The following is a 20,084-nucleotide window of genomic DNA, read 5'->3' on the forward strand; positions in this document are numbered from 1 at the left end:
TACCAATTTGTTCTCTGTGCAGTGAAACCTCAGAGTTCTTATATAATCATATACAGTTTTAGATTCTTTTGAAAATTCTTTTCCTAAACTCTGATGACCAGCTCCAGGAATCATATATCTGTATTAATTTCCCATGCATTTAATTTTTTTTCATTTAACATACATTTTCTCTCCCTCTCGACTTCCTTTCCACTGAAAGAAAAACAAAACCTTTCCAAACAAGTATGTATAGTTAAACAAAATTAATTCCCACATAAGTCATCCCAAAACTGCACATCTTAGTCTGTATATTTAGTCTATCACATCTCTTTCAGGCAGTGGATAAAATGGTACATCATTAATCATCTAGAATCAACAGTTGATTATTCTATTGTTCAGAACCAATTCTTTAAAAGTTATTCATTTTTGTTGTTTTTGTAGTATAAATTATTTTCCTGGTTCTGCTTCTGCCTATCTTCCAGGTTTCTTTGAATCCATCTCCTTCATTTGTTACGGCAAAACAGTATTCCATTGCATCTGGATTTGTTCAACCAATTTGATCAACCATTCCCCAACTAATGAGCTTGCCCTTAGTTAACACTTCACTGCCACACATCCCCTCTCAACACACACACACACACACACACACACACACACACAGACGAACTACTATAAAAAGGTTTGTACATATAGATCCTTTTTTTCTTTCTTTGATCTCTTTGGGAAATAAGCCTACTAATATCATCACTGTGGCAATGGTATCCCTGGATATTATGGGTATTTGACTTATCAGCAATATCTGATATGACTTTCTCCACTCTATATTTTCTCTTATAATTCTACCTTTGTTAACTTGATTCATACAAAAACATTTTCATTTTATATAGTGTTTTCCCCCTCATCTTCCTTGAGATATTTGTTTTTCTAAATGAATTTTATTATTTTGACTAGTTCTATAGTTGATTTTATAAATATATCACTAAATCTATAAATTAACTTAGATGTTGGTGTTATTTTCATTGTGTTGGTATAATGCAAACACTAGAGGTGACTATCCAATTATTTAAATCCATTTTCATGTCTGTAAAGAGTTATAATTAGAGTGATACAAATATTATATAGGGACAGTTAGGTGGTTAAGTGGGTAGAGTGCAGGGCCTGGTGTCAGAAAGATTTATCTTCCCAAATTCAAATCTGACCTCAGACACCTACTAGCAGTATGACTCTAGCAAAGTTACCTAACCTTATTTGGCTCAGTTTCTTCATCCGTAAAATGAGCTGGAGACCGACATGACAAACCACTTCTGCCCAAAAAAGCCCTCCTAAATATGGTCAGGAAGAGTCACACACCATTAAAAAACAACTGAACAGCAAAAATCTTATACATATCTTGGAAGGATAACTCCAAGATATTTTATGCATTTTGTAGTTCTTTTGAATAGCATTTCTTTTAGTTTCTTTCTGTTTTTGATACAATTATACAGAAATGCTGATAATTTTGATAGATTTACCTTGTATTTTGGTACTTTGATGGTGCCATTAAAAGTCTCAAATAGTTTCTTCACTTCACTTCACTACAATACCATCTACAAATAAAGATTGCTTCCCCTCTTCTTTGCCATTGTTTATATCTCTGCTTTTGGTCTTGTGTTCTATCTAGAGCTCACCTATCTAAAACTATGTAAAAATAATAGTGGGGAGAGGAGATATTTCTGCTTTTTCTCTGATTGCACAAGAAAAAATTTCAGGGTTTCTTTACTACAAAGAATACTACTTCCTAATAATAAATAGATGCTATTGATCAAAGTAAAGAAGGCTGCTTCCCTGCCTATTCTTTTTAGTTATTTTTACATAAATGTGCACTGCCATTTGCCAAACGTTTGTTTTTCTGTTTTTTTAATAATATAGTTTTTGTTTCTAGGATTGGATTGTTTTTAAGTCAAAAATAATCATTTAACTAAAAAAAGAAAAGGAAAGGAAAAAAGATCACACATTTATATAGTGCCTACTATGTGCAAGGCACCATGCTTACACTTTTTAAAATTTTTAATCTCATATGATCATCACAACAAGCCTAGAAGGTAGGTGCTATTATGGATCTGAGGCAGAGGTTAAGTGACTTGCCCAAGGTCACATAACTAGTAAGTTTCTGAAAATGGATTTGTACTTGGGTCTTCCTGATTCGTCTTGCCACTCTATTTACTGCTCCACCTAGCTATCTGTGAAAAAAACAGCTTTCAAACAAAATACAGAGAATTCTACAGCATGGCCAAATTTGTGAAGCAAATGACTGGGAAACCTTCTGCTACACCTGTGCAGCTATTATCCCTTTCACCAATAAGGTCACTGAAGCAAAGAAACAAAACCCCACCATGTTCCTATTTTATTATCCTATAAGTGGCCTGTAATTTTAAATATTTATAACTGGAAAATTAGCCTCTGGCAGGATGTACTCAATAAACTGGATTAGAGGATCTCATATTATTGGGGGAAAAAAGTCTGCTGATCTTCCTAAAAGTTATTGAATTAAGGTAGTTTGTTGCTTACAATTTCATAGAGATTTGGAGACAGAAGTGACTTTAAAGACTGTCTAGCAACCATCTCTTTAATTTTATAGATATAGTGATAAATCAAATGGTAAAGCCAGTTCTCAAACTATAGTCTTGTGATTCCTAGGCCAATGTTTGGTTTTGGTTTGTTTTAAATAAGTTTTCACTGAAGTCTTTTGCTTTTTACATGACCATGATTTGCTGTTATCCCCCTCCCCATGCCAAAGAGCCATTCCATGCAACAAATAGATTTAAAGACAAGTATTTTTAAAGACAAATAAATTGAGGGGAGAAAACTATATACAGTTTGAACTAATCAATACATCTAAATAGTATGAAAATATACGCAATGTGTAACACGTAGTTTTCCCATCTCTGTCAAAAGATGGAGCATGTCTTCTCATTTCTCTTTTATTGAGCCACACTTGTTTTTTATGACATTCGCTTTTGATTCTTTTCTTTGTGATTGTTCTTTCTGTGTATATTGGTGTATTCAGTTTGCATATTGTTTTCTTGATACTGCTTACTTCACTCTGAATGAGTTCATACTTCTATGGAGTAATGTACCAAAATTTGTTTAAGCCATTCCCCAATCGATTTTGTTCCCAATTCTTCATTATAAAAAAGTGGTGCTATAAATATTCTGCTGTATATGGAGATTTTCTTCTTTGCCCAGGGTCACACAGCTAGTAAGTGCCAAGTGATTGGTCTGAGGCTAGATTTGAACTCAGGTCCTCCTGACTTGAGGGCCAGTACTCTATCCACTGTACCACCTAGCTGCCCCCACTTTTTTTTAAAGGCTCTATCTATCTATCTATTTTAGGCAATTGGGGTTAAGTGACTTGCCCAGGGTCACACATCTCGTAAGTGCCAAGTGTTTGGTCTGAGGCTAGGGCTAGATTTGAACTCAGGTCCTCCTGACTTCAGGGCCAGTACTCTATCCACTGCACCACCTAGCTGCCCCCCCAACTCTTTAATTTTATAGACAAGGAAAATGGGACTCAGAAAACTTGACTGACTTGGTCAAGATCACAGGATTAATTTGTAACAGATCATGAGTAAAAATTCATAAATACCAACTGCAAGGCTGGAGATCTTTTCACAATACCAGTTGTTTCTGAGACCCTGCTGAATCTATGATCCACTACACTGCTCACTTTAAAACGAGATGACTTCTTGCATGTATCTCCGGCAAAAACTGCCAGCAGGCCTTTCATTGACATGAATTTTTTTTTTCTGTGCAAACATTTGAAAATGCCTCATCATTTGAGAAAAGGTCAAAGCATAAGACAACTTCCAGGAGCAGAAATACGGCAGAATCCCACCAACTGGCTAGTTAGTCCTGACCATGCATTACTCAGACAGCAACAAATCATTTAAGTAAAATGTTTATAATTAAGATATTAAAAACTACCCAGTTTTAAATGAAGATGAAAATTCAGGCTTCTTGTATATAATCCTAGATACTAACTCAAATCATTTTGTGGGATGCTATTTTTTAAGTACACTTCTGAGTAATAACTAGATCTCTTGGTACAAGTAAAGCAAACAAAATTGTACACAGGGACTAAATCTGCAAACATATGTAGTTTGCCAGAATTTGCATAAACTATACTTTTGCTCAGGAGGTCTTATATGAATACTACCCTTCTTTCAAGAATCTTGGACCAAAATCTCCTTCAAAACTCAATCCCCTTGATGCCCCCAAAACAACTCACAACAACTTACTTCGACATCACATAGATATTCTGTTCCATCTAAAAGTATCACTTTGCGCTGCATGCTTTTAGGCTTTTTAACTATCTTCAAAGGAGATCGGGAGAGTTTGCTGGAAGATGATTTCTGAGAAAGTTTATCGTCTTCAAACTGCTGATATTCGAGCTGTCTTGAAGCTGCAGCAGCAAACTCCTGTTCCTTGTCAGTGACCTGTGAAGAACAAACAAAGGAAGTTTTAATTGCAAAATGAGAAAAAAATATAATACAGTACAACTCAGGCACAACATGGTATATTAAGAACAGATTTTTTTCCACTACAGAGTAAGCGATATTGAAAGAATATTAATTACTGACATGCAGATAGATTTATGTACACATGTAATTTTATCTAAAGTGCTTGTATTGGCACAATATAGTAATAATCATTTTATTTCAAGCATGAATCCTGAAATATTCAATAAGAAGAAAAGGATGAAATATTGACTCTAATCTTTTTCTAGCCATTATGTGATAGCATAATGCAGACCCTAAAATAAATCCTATTCATTTATATCTACTATATCCTAATTCTAATTCATTGTAATCTCATAATATATTCCTACTAAATATATTCTAAATATACATAATATGTACATATATTGCACTGTGTATATATATATAGGCATATGTACAGTCATATAGGTATATACATATATTGCATATATACACATGTATATGTACATGAATGTACATATTTGAATGCAGGACAGCTACATGGTACAGTGAATAGAGTGCTGGGCCTGGAGACAGGAAGACTTATCTTCATGAGTTCAAGTCTGGCCTCAAACACATACTAGCAATGTAACCCTGGACAAGTCACGTAACCCTGTCTGCCTCAGTTTCCTCATTCGCTAGAGAAAGAAATGGCAAACTACTTCAGTATCTTTGCCAAGAAAACCTCAAATGTGGCCACCAAGTGTCGGACATGACTGAAATGACTGAAAAACAGCAACAAAATTTATATGTATGCATATAAACATACATGTGAGTGAGTGTGTGAGTGTGAGTGAGTGTGTGTGTGTGTGTGTGTGTATACACACAAGCTCCTTTAAAGCAAGGACTATTTATTTTTTTCTTTGTTTCTCAGTGCCAGGAACATAGTAGGTACTTAATAAATTCTTGTTAGCTGACTGTTACCACATAAACAAATATGCTAACAATTTTTTGAGGTAAAGGAAACATAGGAAATTAAGTAAAGCTGTAAAACCTAATCTTTTCTGTAATTTTACCAGCATAAAAATATCTGATGACTCAAAATTAATTCAATATACTAAGCATCACTGAAATTCATCGCAAATTAATCCCCCAAGTCTGCTTCCCTTCACTATAATGAGCCAGCAAGAGAATGGATCAGATCTGTTCCAAAGCTTTAATCTGCTTTCAAATAGAAACAGACCAGTCCAGGCTAGATTCAACAGGGTACAGGAAGTCCTACTCCAACAACAAGATTCTCCTTTAAATCCCCTAAAAATCCTTTAAATCCCTGATAGACTCAATGCATCTCCCTCAAAAATGCCTTCTTTCTATTCCTTGTATATCAAAATACCCCCGCTCCAAACCACCATAACAAAGGCCAACAATTCATGCCAATTCTTCCAGTATACACGCCAAAAGACAGAACAAAGAAGAGAGGGGCATCTCAAATTCTGTATGATTTTCTTCGGTATTCAGGAAACTTTCTCAATGGTCTTCCAACATCCTGTTAAATTAAAGTGTCTCTAAATCCAAGTCACTGGAGTGGCCATTTATCGCTGCTATGCCTAAGTTTTTCTTAGGCTCTAATATAACAACAAAAAAGATTAATATTTTGGTGTCAATACTTAGCCCTTCTCTCTCTCCTTTAGAAAGTATCTCCTGCCATCTACGGCTCCTATTGAGTAGATCGTTAACATCATCATTTCATCTGTTATTTTGTCCAGGTAGAAGCCCTGATGAGTCTTTAAGAAAAATAAGGGACCAACTTTCAAAGCTGGTGAGGAGAAAAGAAAATGACATATCATTTACTTCAGAAGAATGCTTAGCTAGAGGGTTGTCCTCACCTAAAAAACCCATGTCTCACAGCTCAGTTCAATGTCTTACTATAAATATTCTGGATCCTGAGCATTAAAACAGAAACTCCAAAAGGTCTTGGCCTTGAAGCAGTTGAAGAAATAGTCTGGGAATCTTGGAATTTTGTCTACAATGATACCTGTAAGGATGAGCAGTCATGGCAAGTCAGCCACAAATAATAAGCTGGTTTAAATTTTCCCCTTAAACATTCTCCCTTCATCCAAGCAAATCTGAAGTTTTATATTTCTACTGACAAAATAAATGTATTTCTATGTGAATTTTTTTTTTTTTTTTTCAGAAAAAGCTTAAGTTCCAAGACCAGGATACACTTCCTATGGAAAAGAACAGGCTTTATCTGAGGCACAAGTAGTCATTTGACACTTTGGATGGGAGCTAATGGGAAAAGAAATTACAATGAAAGATGCTTTTTTTCTCCTTTATTCTCATTTACTTTTTCTCTTATAAGGTCATAGAAAGCATATACTCTAATGTTATGCTTTCTCTCCCCATCTTCCATTATTTCATAAGGTCTTTTTAGATTTCTTTGTATTTCTTAAATTCATTGGTCTTAAATGGATTATAATATTCCATTTCACTAATATAACATGATTTATTTGATGATTCCTCTGTTCTTTTACATTTAAGTTTTTACATTTTTGTTTGTTTCTTTGTGATTATATATAATGCTTCTATAAGAATCTTTGTCCAGAAAGTTCATTTTTTTTTTGTTGCTTTTGACATCATTTTCAGGAACTATACCAAATAGCATATTATTAATGAGTCAAAAGATTCTGATTTTTTAATTTACTACATACTGCTCTCCAAAAAGGTTGTACAAGTTTGCAACTCAACCAGTAATGAATAAGAGTACCTGTTCCTCCCCAACCCCATTAGCATTGAGTTTCTTTCCATTTTTTAGGAATGGCACCTAATCTTTGTCACAGCTGATGAGCCTCAGCAAGGAGTAACCAATGTAAGTGAAGAATATATAAAAGGGTAGTTCCTATGACTTAGGAATTTTAAAAAGTATATCTTTCCTAAGGCACGTGGCTGGTTTCCTATAAATGTTTGGTTTTATTTCTCATTTCAAGGTTATGATTACAAGAAGTTGAAGGGAGGTTTTACTTAGTTTTCTCATTTCTCCCAGCTCATGCATAAATCTAGACACTCTTCATGCCTAACAATTCAACTGAACACCAAGAAATTTATTCTGTTTCAATTAGAAAAAAAATATCTATTAAGTGCTTGATATGTGCAGAAGCATATGAACATACTGTGTGCAGAGGGTTGTGCAACCTTTTTAGAGAGTAGAATACAATAAGTTGCTCTTTGATTCATTAATTACATTTTTAGGAATATATCTTGAAAGTTGTTGTCAAAACAAATATCAATTTTCTATTCAAAACCTTTATAATAGCATTATATGTAATCACAGAGAAATTAACAAAAATACTAACAACTTACGGGTCCAACAATAGGGGAGTGATCCAAATAAATTAATGAAATGGGACATCATAATCCATTTAATATTAGTAAAAATTAGTTCTTAGATAAGACATTGTCTTGCCTTCATAGAATTTACAGACTAGTTGAGGGACAGTAAATGAAATACATGCATAAATGTAATATTATAACTTTTGTTAAAAAAAGATTCAATATGAAGGTTACATTTGGGGGGTTGATTTGGGGTCTGGTGTGTTTCATTTGTTTTTAAAGCATAGGCTTTCTGTATTAGCAGGAACTGAGACCTAGCTGCAACTCTTGTGAGGAACAAGGCATGTGAAAGGCTTGCATGTTGTGGGTTTGGGGTTAAGGAACCACTGTTTGCTCACTTACTGCTGGACTAGCTCTCCTTCTGAAAATGCTATTAAAAAACTGAGACTACAGGAGGTAAATGATTGGGAGCCACAATGGTGAATTTCTACAGGGGGGAGGAGCCAAGTGGCAATAGGATATGACATAAGCCTGTTAGAAACAGATGGCAGTGTATATGAAAAAGGTTGATGTGTCAAGGAGTCAAAGCAATGACAAGAGGAGGGGGCCAGCCAAAAAAAGCAACATCAAATCAGGAAAGACCTCTGTTGGAATGTCTCCACTGATATGGACAAATCACTTAGCCTCTCTGAGACTCAGTTTCCTCATCTGCAAAACAGGAAAAACAATGTTTGTAGCACCCACCAAACAGGGTTATTGTAAGGATAGAATTAAGTAATATTTATAAAATGCTTTGTGAATTTTATAATGCTATGCAAAGGTCAGCTATTGTTATTATCGAGACAGTCTGGTGTAGTGGATAAGGAATTGGCCTCGGTTAAGAAGAACTGGGTTTAAGTCTTGCTTCTAAAGCAACTTACTGAAAGCTTAGGAAAGGCCTTAACCTTAACAAGTAACACTACAGAGAAGGTTTCTGATCTCCCATGGTAGAGAAGTTTCTCACCAGAAATTCCCACTACTCATGAAATCACAGGTACAAAAAAAAAAAGTAATAAAATAAAATTAGTATTAAATCAGATCAGGTGCCACCTGCTACAGCAGGACTTTCCTAAGCCTCTCCACTACCACTGATCCCTCTCCCAAATCCTGGTGCAAAATATTTTGTAGATACATTTTGTATTGACGTATCTGTGCACATGCTGTTTCCATCCCTATACAGGTAAGCTCTTTGAGGGAAGGAATTTTTCATTTCCCTTTTTGTATTCCCATTGCCTAGTCCTGTGTCCCGTACATAGTACACACTCAATAAATGCTTGGTGAATCAAATCAAATTGGGTTTCAAGGTACCCAGGGCAGAAGTGGAGCTGAACAGAAAAACAATGAGGCTTCAGGAAAAGATAGTAGTAATATGCTTCTTACATTTAAGGTCAAATCAATAGGAATGAGAAACCAATAAGATGGCAGATACAGTGAAGAGGCATGTTGGCATTGAAGCACTGGCCTTGATCCATTTAGGCGACAGAACAACATGAAGATTTAACCCATCTGTAGGTATTAAATGGAATGCTGGATGCTGTCACTTTCTAAACATCTATGCTAACTGCTCTTAATCCTTGATGTATTCCAATCATGATGGGGAATCTCTAGAAACATTTTGCCAATTCCAAACATTGCAAGAAGATGGATGCACAGTTCCTTCCAGATGTGTTGCTGTTAATATTAGACTGAATATGAATTCTCACAGTTGGCTTCTCATATTTATTTTTAGCTCAATTTAATCTTATACTCTTGTGCTGTGACTTCCTGAGTGTTTCAGTGATACAATCTCTCTATTTTGAAGTAATACATATACTAACTCTTATGCAAGCTTAGTAACTGTCAATTGTGCTAAATTCTTTGCCAAAGTTCTTTCCAAGCTTACAACATCATCACTATCACGTGACTATCTGAAGTACCCATAGGATTCCAATATGGAGGCTTTAAATCAAAATTGTCTTAAGAACCCACTTGGCAAGTATAACAATATTTAAACACATTCAAAACACAGGTATAACTTATTGTCCTCTCCTTATGAATATTCTCTCTTTTCTGAGTTTTTGTAACATTGATTCCTCCTAGTTCTCTTCCTATCTGTATGGCTACTTCTTCTATCTATGTTGCTAGACCAACATCCATGCCCTGTCTGGTACCTGTAAAACTCTGTCCGGGACCCTCTTCTTTTGTCTCTGTACCTTTCTCTCACATTAATCTCATCAACTCCCATGAATAAAATTGTTATTTCTCTATGGATTAGATTACTCTCAGATCCATACAGCCAGCACTCACCTCTCTCCTGTGACCCAGTCTCACATTCCCAGTTGCCTAATGGACATTTCAGACTGGACATGTCACAAATATCTCAAACTCAACAAGTCAAAACAAGCCTCATTATCTCCTCCTACGTTCTCCCGCCAGCCCACCTCTTGTCTTTATTTCCCTATTTCTGTTGAGGTCACCATCATCCTCATTCTTGCAATCACTCAGGTTCACAAGCTTATTTATCCTCAACTTATTTATCCTCAACTCTTCCCTCTCCTTCATCCAATATGTCAAATCTTGGCAATTCTATCTCTACAACTCCTCTCACATCCATCTCTTTCTTTCCACTCTTGTGGCCCCCACCCCTAGGTGTATACACACACACACACACACACACACACACACACACACACACACACACACACACACACGTCTATATAAAATAAGTGTTCATGGAGAAGACGGAGCTACCAAAAAGCTTCTGACTCGATAGTTTCTTGCCTGCAGCGTGGCTAGACAAGATACCATGTCCTAAAGGACTCAACCTGTTTATGCCTAGACTCACTAGAACTGGAGCCCCACCGTCCCGTTGGATATTTGTTTCACCTGGCCCATTACATGAAACCATGTTTCACTTTAATCTACCTTATCCTGCCCCAATCTCTCTGCTGACCTCCAGTCTTGCATCTACAACTATGTTGTTAGACATCTCAAACTAGATGTCCAGTAGACATCTTAAATTCAACATGTTCAAAACAGAATTCACTATCTTTCTCCTGAAACTCTCACTCATAGCTTCCCTATTACATATGGAGTACAACAATCCTGTCCCAATCACTCTGCTGATCTCCAATCTCACATCTCCACCTGCCTTCCAGACATCTCAAACTAGATGTCCAGCAGACATCTTAAACTCATGATGTCGAAAATGGAACTCCTATCTTTCCTCTAAATCTTTCTTCTCTCCTACCTTTCCTATAAATTAGAGGGCAATACCATCCTTCCAGTCCTTCAGGTTCAAAACGAGGCTGTCACCCTTGACTCCTCACTATCTCTCACCCTCCATATCTAATTTGTTGCCTAAGCCTACTGATTTTACCTTTGCAACATCTCTCAAATATGTCCCCTTTTCTTCTCTGACACTGCCACCATCCTGGTGCACATTTTCATCACCTCACTCCAGGAATATTGCAATAGTCTGCTGGTGGGTCTGCCTTCTTCCAGTCTCTGACCACTCTAATCCATCCTCTATTCAGTCACTAAAATGATTTTCCTAAAGTGCAGGTCCAACCATGTCACCCCCCTACTCAGTAAACTCAAGTGACTCCCTATAGCCTTCAGGATCAAATACAAATCTGTATTTGGTGTTTAAATCCCTTTTTAACTTAGCCTTCTTCTACCTTTCAAGTCTTCTTACACACTATTCCCTGCCATATACTCTTCAGCCCAGTGTCACTGGTCTCCTGGTTGTTCCACAAACGAAACACTCCATGTTTTATTCCACGCATTTTCTCCAACTGTCCCCCATGCCTGAAAGGTTCTCCATCATCTCTGCATACTGTCTTCCCTGGCTTCCTTGGCTTCTTTTAATCCTCAACTAAAATCCCATCTTCTTCAGGAAACATTCCCCAATCTCTCTTAACTCTAGAACCTTCTCTATTTCCTATCTATCCTTTACATAGCTTAGTTGTACATTTTTATTTACTGGTTGTCTCCTCCATTAGAGTGTTATCTCCCTGAGTGCAGGGGCTGTCTTTTGCCTACTTTTGTAACTACAGCACTTAGCTCAGTGCCTGGCACACAGTAGGTGCTTAAATGTTTATTGACTGACTTTTTCTTGCAGCCATCTTTTCACTTACATGCTTTCCATAGTGCACTCATACCGTCCAATCCTTACCTCCACCGAGTTTTTGATTTCTAGAAGCATAATCAAATCAATACTGCCACTGCTCTTGGATAGGATATATCAATCTACTCCCTTATGGCTCTACTCACCATCCCTATAATTCATCCAAATATAATACTCTGCCCTGGCCACCATTCCTCTATTTATTATCTCTTCCTGTAAGAATGTAAGTTCCTTGAGATCAAGCACTGTCTTTGTTTTTATTTTTGAATACCCCATGCTTGGTCCAAGATTTGGAATGAACACAGTAAGTCTTCATTCATTCATCTTTTATATTTTATGATGTTCAAACAATGACCACCAAAGAAGTTCTGAAATACAACAATAAAAATGATAATAATAAAATATCCAAAAGATAAATTCTTAAATGATACACCTGGGAGAGGAAAAGAGAAAGTCTCAAACCCATTTTTGTAATATGCGGTACAACCTGTTAACTTATACAAATAGGGGGAATTTTCCTTCCTATCAAAAGAAACACATACAGGAGTCAGAAGTCCAGGTTTTTGGTGGAGTTCTTGTTGATTGATTGAATGAATAAGGAAGAAAGTTTGTGAAATGTGATTTTTTGAAGGCTTTTAAAACAAGATATATTTTTGCCTGCTGGAGATATGAAGAGAATGAACTTTGGTCCCTCATAGTTTCTAATTTTAAGATAACAAATCTTCTAGGAAATATTTAAAATAAGCACAATAAATATTCTTAATTCATTTTTCAGGGGGAAATGACCCATTCAATTATGACCTCTCCATATTTGTTAGGTAGCTAGAAGATGCGGTATGGGGAGCTGGTGGACAAAGATGAGAAACTTTTGAAGAACTGCTGTTTACTGAATTGAGACTGACCTCTTTTTTCACCGGGGTGCTATGTGCTGCTGCTGCAGAGAACTGCTCCAGTGCCTGCTGATGTTCCTCCCTGAGAGGCTGTTCCGCTGGCTGCTGCTGAGCCCCAGCTTGTCCCTGCCGTCCAGAGGCTTCTTGGGGCTCTGGCTCTGGGTCCTGTTTCGATTCAGAGTCAGATCCAGATTCCGTAGTCATGATTGATTGTTCTGCAAGAAAAGCAAGAGGACCCAACTCAATACAGTTTTCTCTCGACTGAAATGGAAAAAGCATGAAGATGCTATATTAGATAGGAAAAAAGAAATAATCAAAGGAAAAAATGAAGAAATACTGAATATTCAACATAGGGTTCTGTTTCTATAGTCTAACAATAGACTGATCAAATTTATTAAATGTATTACACTCATTCCATTCATTTACAGCCATGTGAATGTGAGCCATGAAAATTTTAAGATTACGATGAACCTATAGGGAAAGATTACAGACTGATGAAGATGATTATGGGTTTTGTTCTTTACGAACTTTTTGCTGTAAAACAGTCAAAGTCTAATATTAAAGTAACAAATCATCATAATTAAACAATTAAAGTATACACTCAACTTTCTTTAAACAAATTTGACTCATCAGCCAAATCAGTTATTGCCTATGAAGTACCAATATGCTGTTCCCTCTCTTCCCTCCTTGACATGGCACTTTTGAGAGGGAATGAAGAGAATGGAGAAACAGGAAAGCCCTGCTAATGCCCCCAAACTTCTTTTGATTAATCAATTTTGATTTGTCCTTGTTGAAGCATACCAAAGGTTAAAACCTGGCTTATTTTCTATTAAATAAAAGCTAGTTTAGCAGAGCTTTCCAGTCCCATTCAATTGTTTCTCAAACTACTCACTTATCATACATCTGCCTTCTTCCTACCTCCGATGGGAATATCACAGAGCTACTGCTGTTTAGTCGTTTCACTCATGTTTGACTCTTCATGACGCCTTTTGGGGTTTTCTTGGCAGAGATATTGGAGTGGTTTGCTATTTCTTTCTCCAGCTCATTGTACAAATGAGGAACTGAGGCAAACAGGGTTAAGTGACTTACTCAAGGTCACACGTGTCTGAGAGTCTTTCTGACTCCAGACCCACCACTCTATCCACTCTGCCACCTACAGGGCTATTGGCTCTACTCCAAAGTACCTCCTATCCCATAAGCCATAGGTAGTTAACCTCAGTCCATAAACTTTTTAGAAAATATTCTGATTATTGTATTTCCATAAGTAGTTTCCTTTGTAATCTTGCATATTTTATTTAATGAGTTTTAAAACACTGTTTAAAGAAGGAATCCATGGGCTTTACCAGACCGCCAAAGGGAACCACAACACAAAAAAGGTTTATGGCATCGGCCAAAAATAAATTAAGCAGTTAATTAAAGTGAAGGCGGGCATGAATTCTCCCTCTGGAGTTTGGGTCCTTTAGATTCAAATCTAAAATCTGACAAGAAAGGATATTTTAAATGTATCCATCACTTTTCAGCGTCTTGTATAACAACTCACTTAGCCCCTCTAGGTCTCAATGTGTTCATCCACAAAATTAGGTTAGATTTGATGATCTCAGAAGTCGCTTATTCTCCCACAGACAGATGAGATGAATAAACTTCAGAATTGGAAGGGACCCCAGCGGCCTTACGGTCTAACTTATCCTCAAAAGGAATTCCCATTCTCATATTCCCAACAAGCAGGTATCCAGACTTTACTTGAAGACTTCCAGTGAGGGGAAAATCTACTTTTCTAGGCAGCTCATTCTACTTTGAGATTGACCTAAGTATTACCCAAAAAGTCCAAACAAGTTTGCCTCTTTCCAACTTCGACCTGTTGCTCCTGGCTTTGCCCTTTAGGATCAAACACAGGCAACAAATCTAATCTTTCAGAGGAATTCCCTTTTAAGTACTTGAAGGCAGCAATCATGTTCCTTTAAGTTTTCTCTTCCTCAGGTAAAATGTTCCCATTTCCTTCTGCTGACCTCACAGAACGTAGCCGATCACGATGGCCCTCTTCTAGAAGGGTCTAGTTTATGTCTTCCCTACAATGCAGCACCCAGAACTCTTATCTGCTTTTCCAGATGTCTTCTGACTAGAGAAGCAGACAGCAGAAAAGACTTCCTTATTCCTGTTGTTCAGTCATTTTTTCACTCATATTTAACTCTTCATGACCCCATTTGGAGTTTTCTTGACAAAGATACTGGAGTAGTTCGCTATTTCCTTCTCCAGCTCATTTTACAGATGAGGAAACTGAGGCAAACAGAGTGAAGTGACTTGCCCAGGGTCACACAGCTATTAAGTGTCTGAGTCCAGATCTGAACTCACAAAAAAGAGCCTTTCTGACTTCAAGCCCAGCACTCCATTCGCTGCACACTCTAGTTGCCCCCTTATTGCCAGATGCTGCTATCCCTCTCAATAAGTTCAAGATTATATTAATTAGCTTTTTTGGCCGCGACATCACAATACTGACTCATATTGAATTTGCAGTCCATTAAAATCCCCACATCTTTTTCATACAAAATAACCCTGCCTCCCCCATCTTGAAGGAATAATTTTGTATAATTCTATTCTGAGTTAATGGCATTACCATATTTACTTACATACACCAAAGAGTCCATGATATGATCAGTATGAATACCCACTCCAGTGACACAGTACTTCTTAATACGTAAGACATTAGAGTTAATATGGCTTTATTACACAATCTGCTTTTTTTAGATAAATATGCCCAATTAACTAAACATGTTTAGCCCAAGCCCCCACAAAATATACCAGGTTAAAGTGCAGAAGAGACAATGATCACAAAAAAAGTAATTAATCCTGCCATAACATTTCATTCTCTGTGTAAGTTTTTTCCCCTGCCAAAGCTACAGGTACAAGTAAGATCTGGGTCCATTTTGTTGCAGGAAAAGTTTTGGTTCTCTCTTAGAAAAAAAGAGATGAATACTCTGACACTTTGGAATTCTTGGTCCATGCACTTAATCACACCAAAATTTGTGCATTTTGTTTTTGCATCTGTAGTCAACACAGCATAATAAATCTACTGCTTTGAATGTAACATAAATATTTTGAAAGTTACTTATGTAGGATATAACCTCTGAGAACTTTATATTTTTCTCTAGCCTTCTCAAACCTTAAAGCATGTAAACCTCTTTGTAGAAAACTAGGCAGTATTCAATGAATCCATTTTGATGATTCAATTCAAATACCAGTTGCATGCCTACTATGAGCCAGACACTGGGCTAGACATAAACTGGGGGAGGGGATGTACCACTCCCCCCACATCAATTACCATAGTTAATAAGATATTCTATGCCCTGATACTTTTATCAGGAAAGAATACTTCTGAGTGACAATCTAATATGTAAACTAGACATAAACAATTCCTAGACACCTTTATTGAATAAATAAATCAAAAGGATAAGCTGGATATGAGGACTTAAGTGCTTCTAGCCATTGAATGACATAGACAATAAGTGAGTCCAATTGCTGCTTGCATCCGGGCATTAGCAGTTAGCTAATTAGATATTTTAAAGGGGGGGAGGGGAGTCTGACCAAAAATTGGAAAACCAGATATTCCAAATGCCTCCTTAGAGGTCCCTTCTTGCTAATAAGCGGAACCACATCAAGAAGAGGATTTGTTTCAGCAGGTATAGAAGCAGAGAAGACTGTGCCAATCCCCTATAGATATCACCACCTTTGTTTGTGGGTTTGTGGGGTTTTTTTTTAAATCTAATGGCTTCTAACTGCTTCTGATATCAAATTTAAACTCTAGATTGGCATTTAAAGCCCTTCATAATCACCTTTCTGGGCAGATTACACACAACTCCTTTTCACACACTTTACATTCCAGTAATGGTCTTTCTGTTTTTCCATGAGTAGTTCTGATCTATATCTGGTCACTGGACCCAGATGGTGTCAGAAGAGAAAGTGAGGCTGGTGATTTTGCACAGCCCTCCCTCACTTAAATCTAATTCACTTGCATGTCAAGGCACCATCTTTCTGATGTCATCAACCTCTTCAAAAACAAAGGACAAAGATCAGCAACAATTCTGTTCCTCCTACACAATATTCCACTTCCCAACTCTAGGCACAAAATGAACCCCATGCCTGAAATATCCTCCGTTCTCACCTTTGCCTCTTAAAATTCCCAATTCCCTTCAAAGATTGGCTTAAGGGGCATCTCCTATATAAGCCCTTTCCTTATCCCCCAGAATAGAATGCTCTATCTCATAACTTTGTATTTATTTTAAATATACTTAGTGTTTAGTATAAGGACATATGTTATCTTCCTTGATAGAATTTAAGCTGCAGGTGGGCAGAGACTGTGGCAGAAATGTTTAATATTCAAATCACAGAGACTGAGATACAGGAACAGGGGAAATGATAATATTCATGGCCTCAAGTGTCCATATCTAGACATGAAAGCAGGGGTAATCACAAGTCTGGACCAAAATAGATAAAATTAATATCTAAAATAAATTTCATTTATTTTGTTCCAGACTTATGATGTTATTGATGTAGGGAGTCTTCACTGAGACAACTACTTCTACCACTGCATATCAACAATTGTTCTCTAATTTAGTATGTCAGAGAGTTAGTGGTTTTGCCACAGAGCCAGCCTCACAACTGAAATGTTGCCAGGGGTTGAACACAGATCTGCCTTCATGACTCCAAGGCTGACTCTCTGTCCAGTACAGCACACTACCTATCAGAGAGCTTAATACAAGCAAATAAATACAAACTCATGCATACCATGGAGACCATGAGACACGATGCCATGACGGGAATTATTTAAAATTCCAGTCTGGGATTTATTAAATATTAGTGGACCTTATTTAAAAAAAAAAAAGATTATTGTTGTTCTTACTTCATTTTCAAAAGAGGATCAACGATTTCATAGGGTGATGTCTTGACTAGAGTGTGAATTGGATTTAGGTGAGGCAAAGATGCACAAAGTCATCAGTCTCACTCTCACTTCCCAGAGTCATATAAATCCAATGGCAGGAAAAAAATCAAGACGACTGGCAATGGCCCAGGAAGCAATGGATGAACTTGGCATCTTCACTTCAACTGCCTTCATGGCTGCTGGAACAAATTGTTCTCATCTGCCCATTCTGCCTGGGGGGAGTCTTCACATGCTTGGGGTAGACTTCTCCCTAACTTACCAATGAGTTTCAAGCCTGCTGTACCCTCAATCTGGTTTAGCCTACACCAAGAAAGACAGTTTTATCAGGCTATGGCTGCTGGGTATGCTACAGCTTCTTGGAGCCACAGGTGAGAGTTGAGTGCCCTAAATTTCTATCATAACTTAAATCCAACTTTCCTTAAAGTGGTCTGCAAGGGCAAAATTCAATTCTGCTACCTAACTATCAACAGGCCTTTGCCAGATGAGTTCTAATTCAATTAATCAATCAACAAACTTTTATTAAGCACTTACAATGTGCCAGACACTACTCTAATCTCTGATGATACAAGCACAAAGAATAACATTCCTACTCAAAAGAAGCTTACATTTGATAACATGGCCATTGAGGTAAGGCACAAGGAGTTGTGGCAAAGCATTCTACATATTTTGGTAAATTTATTTGTGGTATGGAAATCCACCAATAATAGGATCATAAAAAGATTTCTGATCATTTTTAACCTCTTTAAACAAATGGGAGCCTTCCCATTTTTCAGGATCTGGTCAGATTTTTTTAAAAGTTCAACATTGATTACTTCTCAAATATAATCAAGTGCCACAATACAAATCTCTTTATTAATGTGGAGTGCTTCTGATTTCAATGCCCCTTATATCTTAATTGTAAAAACAAAAACAAAAAAGGCAACAACTGTTTATAAGAATTTTTCTAACAAGCTGACCTCAGTGCCAAGAGATTTTTCCAATGCCAGTGTAACTGTTCCCTTAATCTGTCATTTTCTATTTGATTCTGCTTTCAGAATAACTTCACAGCTATTGCCCAAAGCAATACTGCCTGCTCAACATAATTTGAACCAAAACATAAAATTAAATATGGCCCAACATTTGATGATCAAATTTCTCAAAAGGCAGTCTCCCAAATATTATAATCATATACCTATATAGAATACTTTCAACCTATCTTAATTATTGCTGTATTTAACACTACATGCACTATGTAACACACATTGTAACTATTGTTTCCTCATGAATTGTTCTGATAAAATAAAACTTTGATTGCTTTTCATGTATTGATTGCAACCCTTTACATTTAGCAAATGCAAGGGGAATTAAATCTCCAATGATAGAAGCCAGGAAAAGTAAAAGTACTCAATGTGCTTAAAATAAAGTAATATTAATGCACCCGATTTATGCATATATATCTAATTCAATTTCAAAAAGCCGTTCAATATTTCTTTCCTCTTCCATTCCCATCCATCACTCTACCAGGTAATAAACTGATTTTTACATCTAGTAGTCATTGTAAACATATGCCACCAAACACTATATTTCCAAAAAATGCTACCTTTTATCTTTATAGTTGAGAAGTTGCATTTTTTAAAAGTTCTTTTTAAATGGTTCAGGCATTTGTCTGAATTAAGCTTGCACACATTACACAATTATGGTTCTCCTTTCTCTGACTATTCTCTTTCTCTTGTCTCTTTCATCATTAGCTTTTCTTCTTCCTTTTGAATAGTTAATTATGGCTATTTTCTAAGTCTCAGTTCTAACTTCCTTTTTTTCTCCCTTTGTACTCCACTCCTTTGAAGAAGATTGTTCATTCATGTGGTGGTAACTATTACATATAAGGTAAACAACTCCCAAAGTAATTTGTCCAACCCTGACCTTTTTGAGGTGCAATATTTCCAGTTGCCTACAGGCCCTCTCCACTTGAAGATCCTGCCAACATTAGAAAAAGTTCAAAACTGAGCTCTTGTGATCATTTCCTTTATACCATTTTTATCATGTCAATTCCCTAAATGAGCAAAATTGCTCAACTGTTCTACTTACTTGACTTGGCTTTTAGGACTCTTTACCAAACTGTACCCATTCAACCTTTCTCCTTATTACCTACACAATCAAAAAGGCTTTTTATTGCAATAACCAATCTGAATGGCTTATCATCCACCAAACATGGTACGTTCATTTGCTTTACTTCATGCATCTGAACCCTTAATTCTTCCACTTCACGTGTCTTCCTCTTCTCTTCCAATATGCAAAATGGCTTCCCCCCATTATGTTATTTACTTCCTGCAAAATAGTGCACAAACTCTAATTCCTTCAGAAAATCTTCC

The 20,084-nt window shown here is 36.7% G+C and overlaps 1 protein-coding gene across 10 annotated transcripts in view; it reads right to left on the reverse strand.

The window, feature by feature from the left end:
• LOC114031785 (band 4.1-like protein 3) overlaps nt 1-20,084 on the reverse strand; it is a 291,289-nt gene that overhangs the window by 100,588 nt on the left and 170,617 nt on the right. For all 10 annotated transcript variants that reach the window (XM_027846899.1, XM_027846900.1, XM_027846903.1 and 7 more), the window contains exons 2-3: nt 12,816-13,018; nt 4,257-4,454 (exon numbers count right to left, since the gene is read on the reverse strand). In XM_027846899.1, coding sequence (XP_027702700.1) covers nt 4,257-4,454; nt 12,816-13,007 — 390 coding nt within the window. In that variant the 5' untranslated portion in view covers nt 13,008-13,018. The remainder of the gene's footprint in view (nt 1-4,256; nt 4,455-12,815; nt 13,019-20,084) is intronic.

Source organism: Vombatus ursinus, unplaced genomic scaffold, assembly GCF_900497805.2.
Source record: "Vombatus ursinus unplaced genomic scaffold, bare-nosed wombat genome assembly UNPS02015255.1, whole genome shotgun sequence".
Classification (NCBI taxonomy): Eukaryota; Metazoa; Chordata; class Mammalia; order Diprotodontia; family Vombatidae; genus Vombatus; species Vombatus ursinus.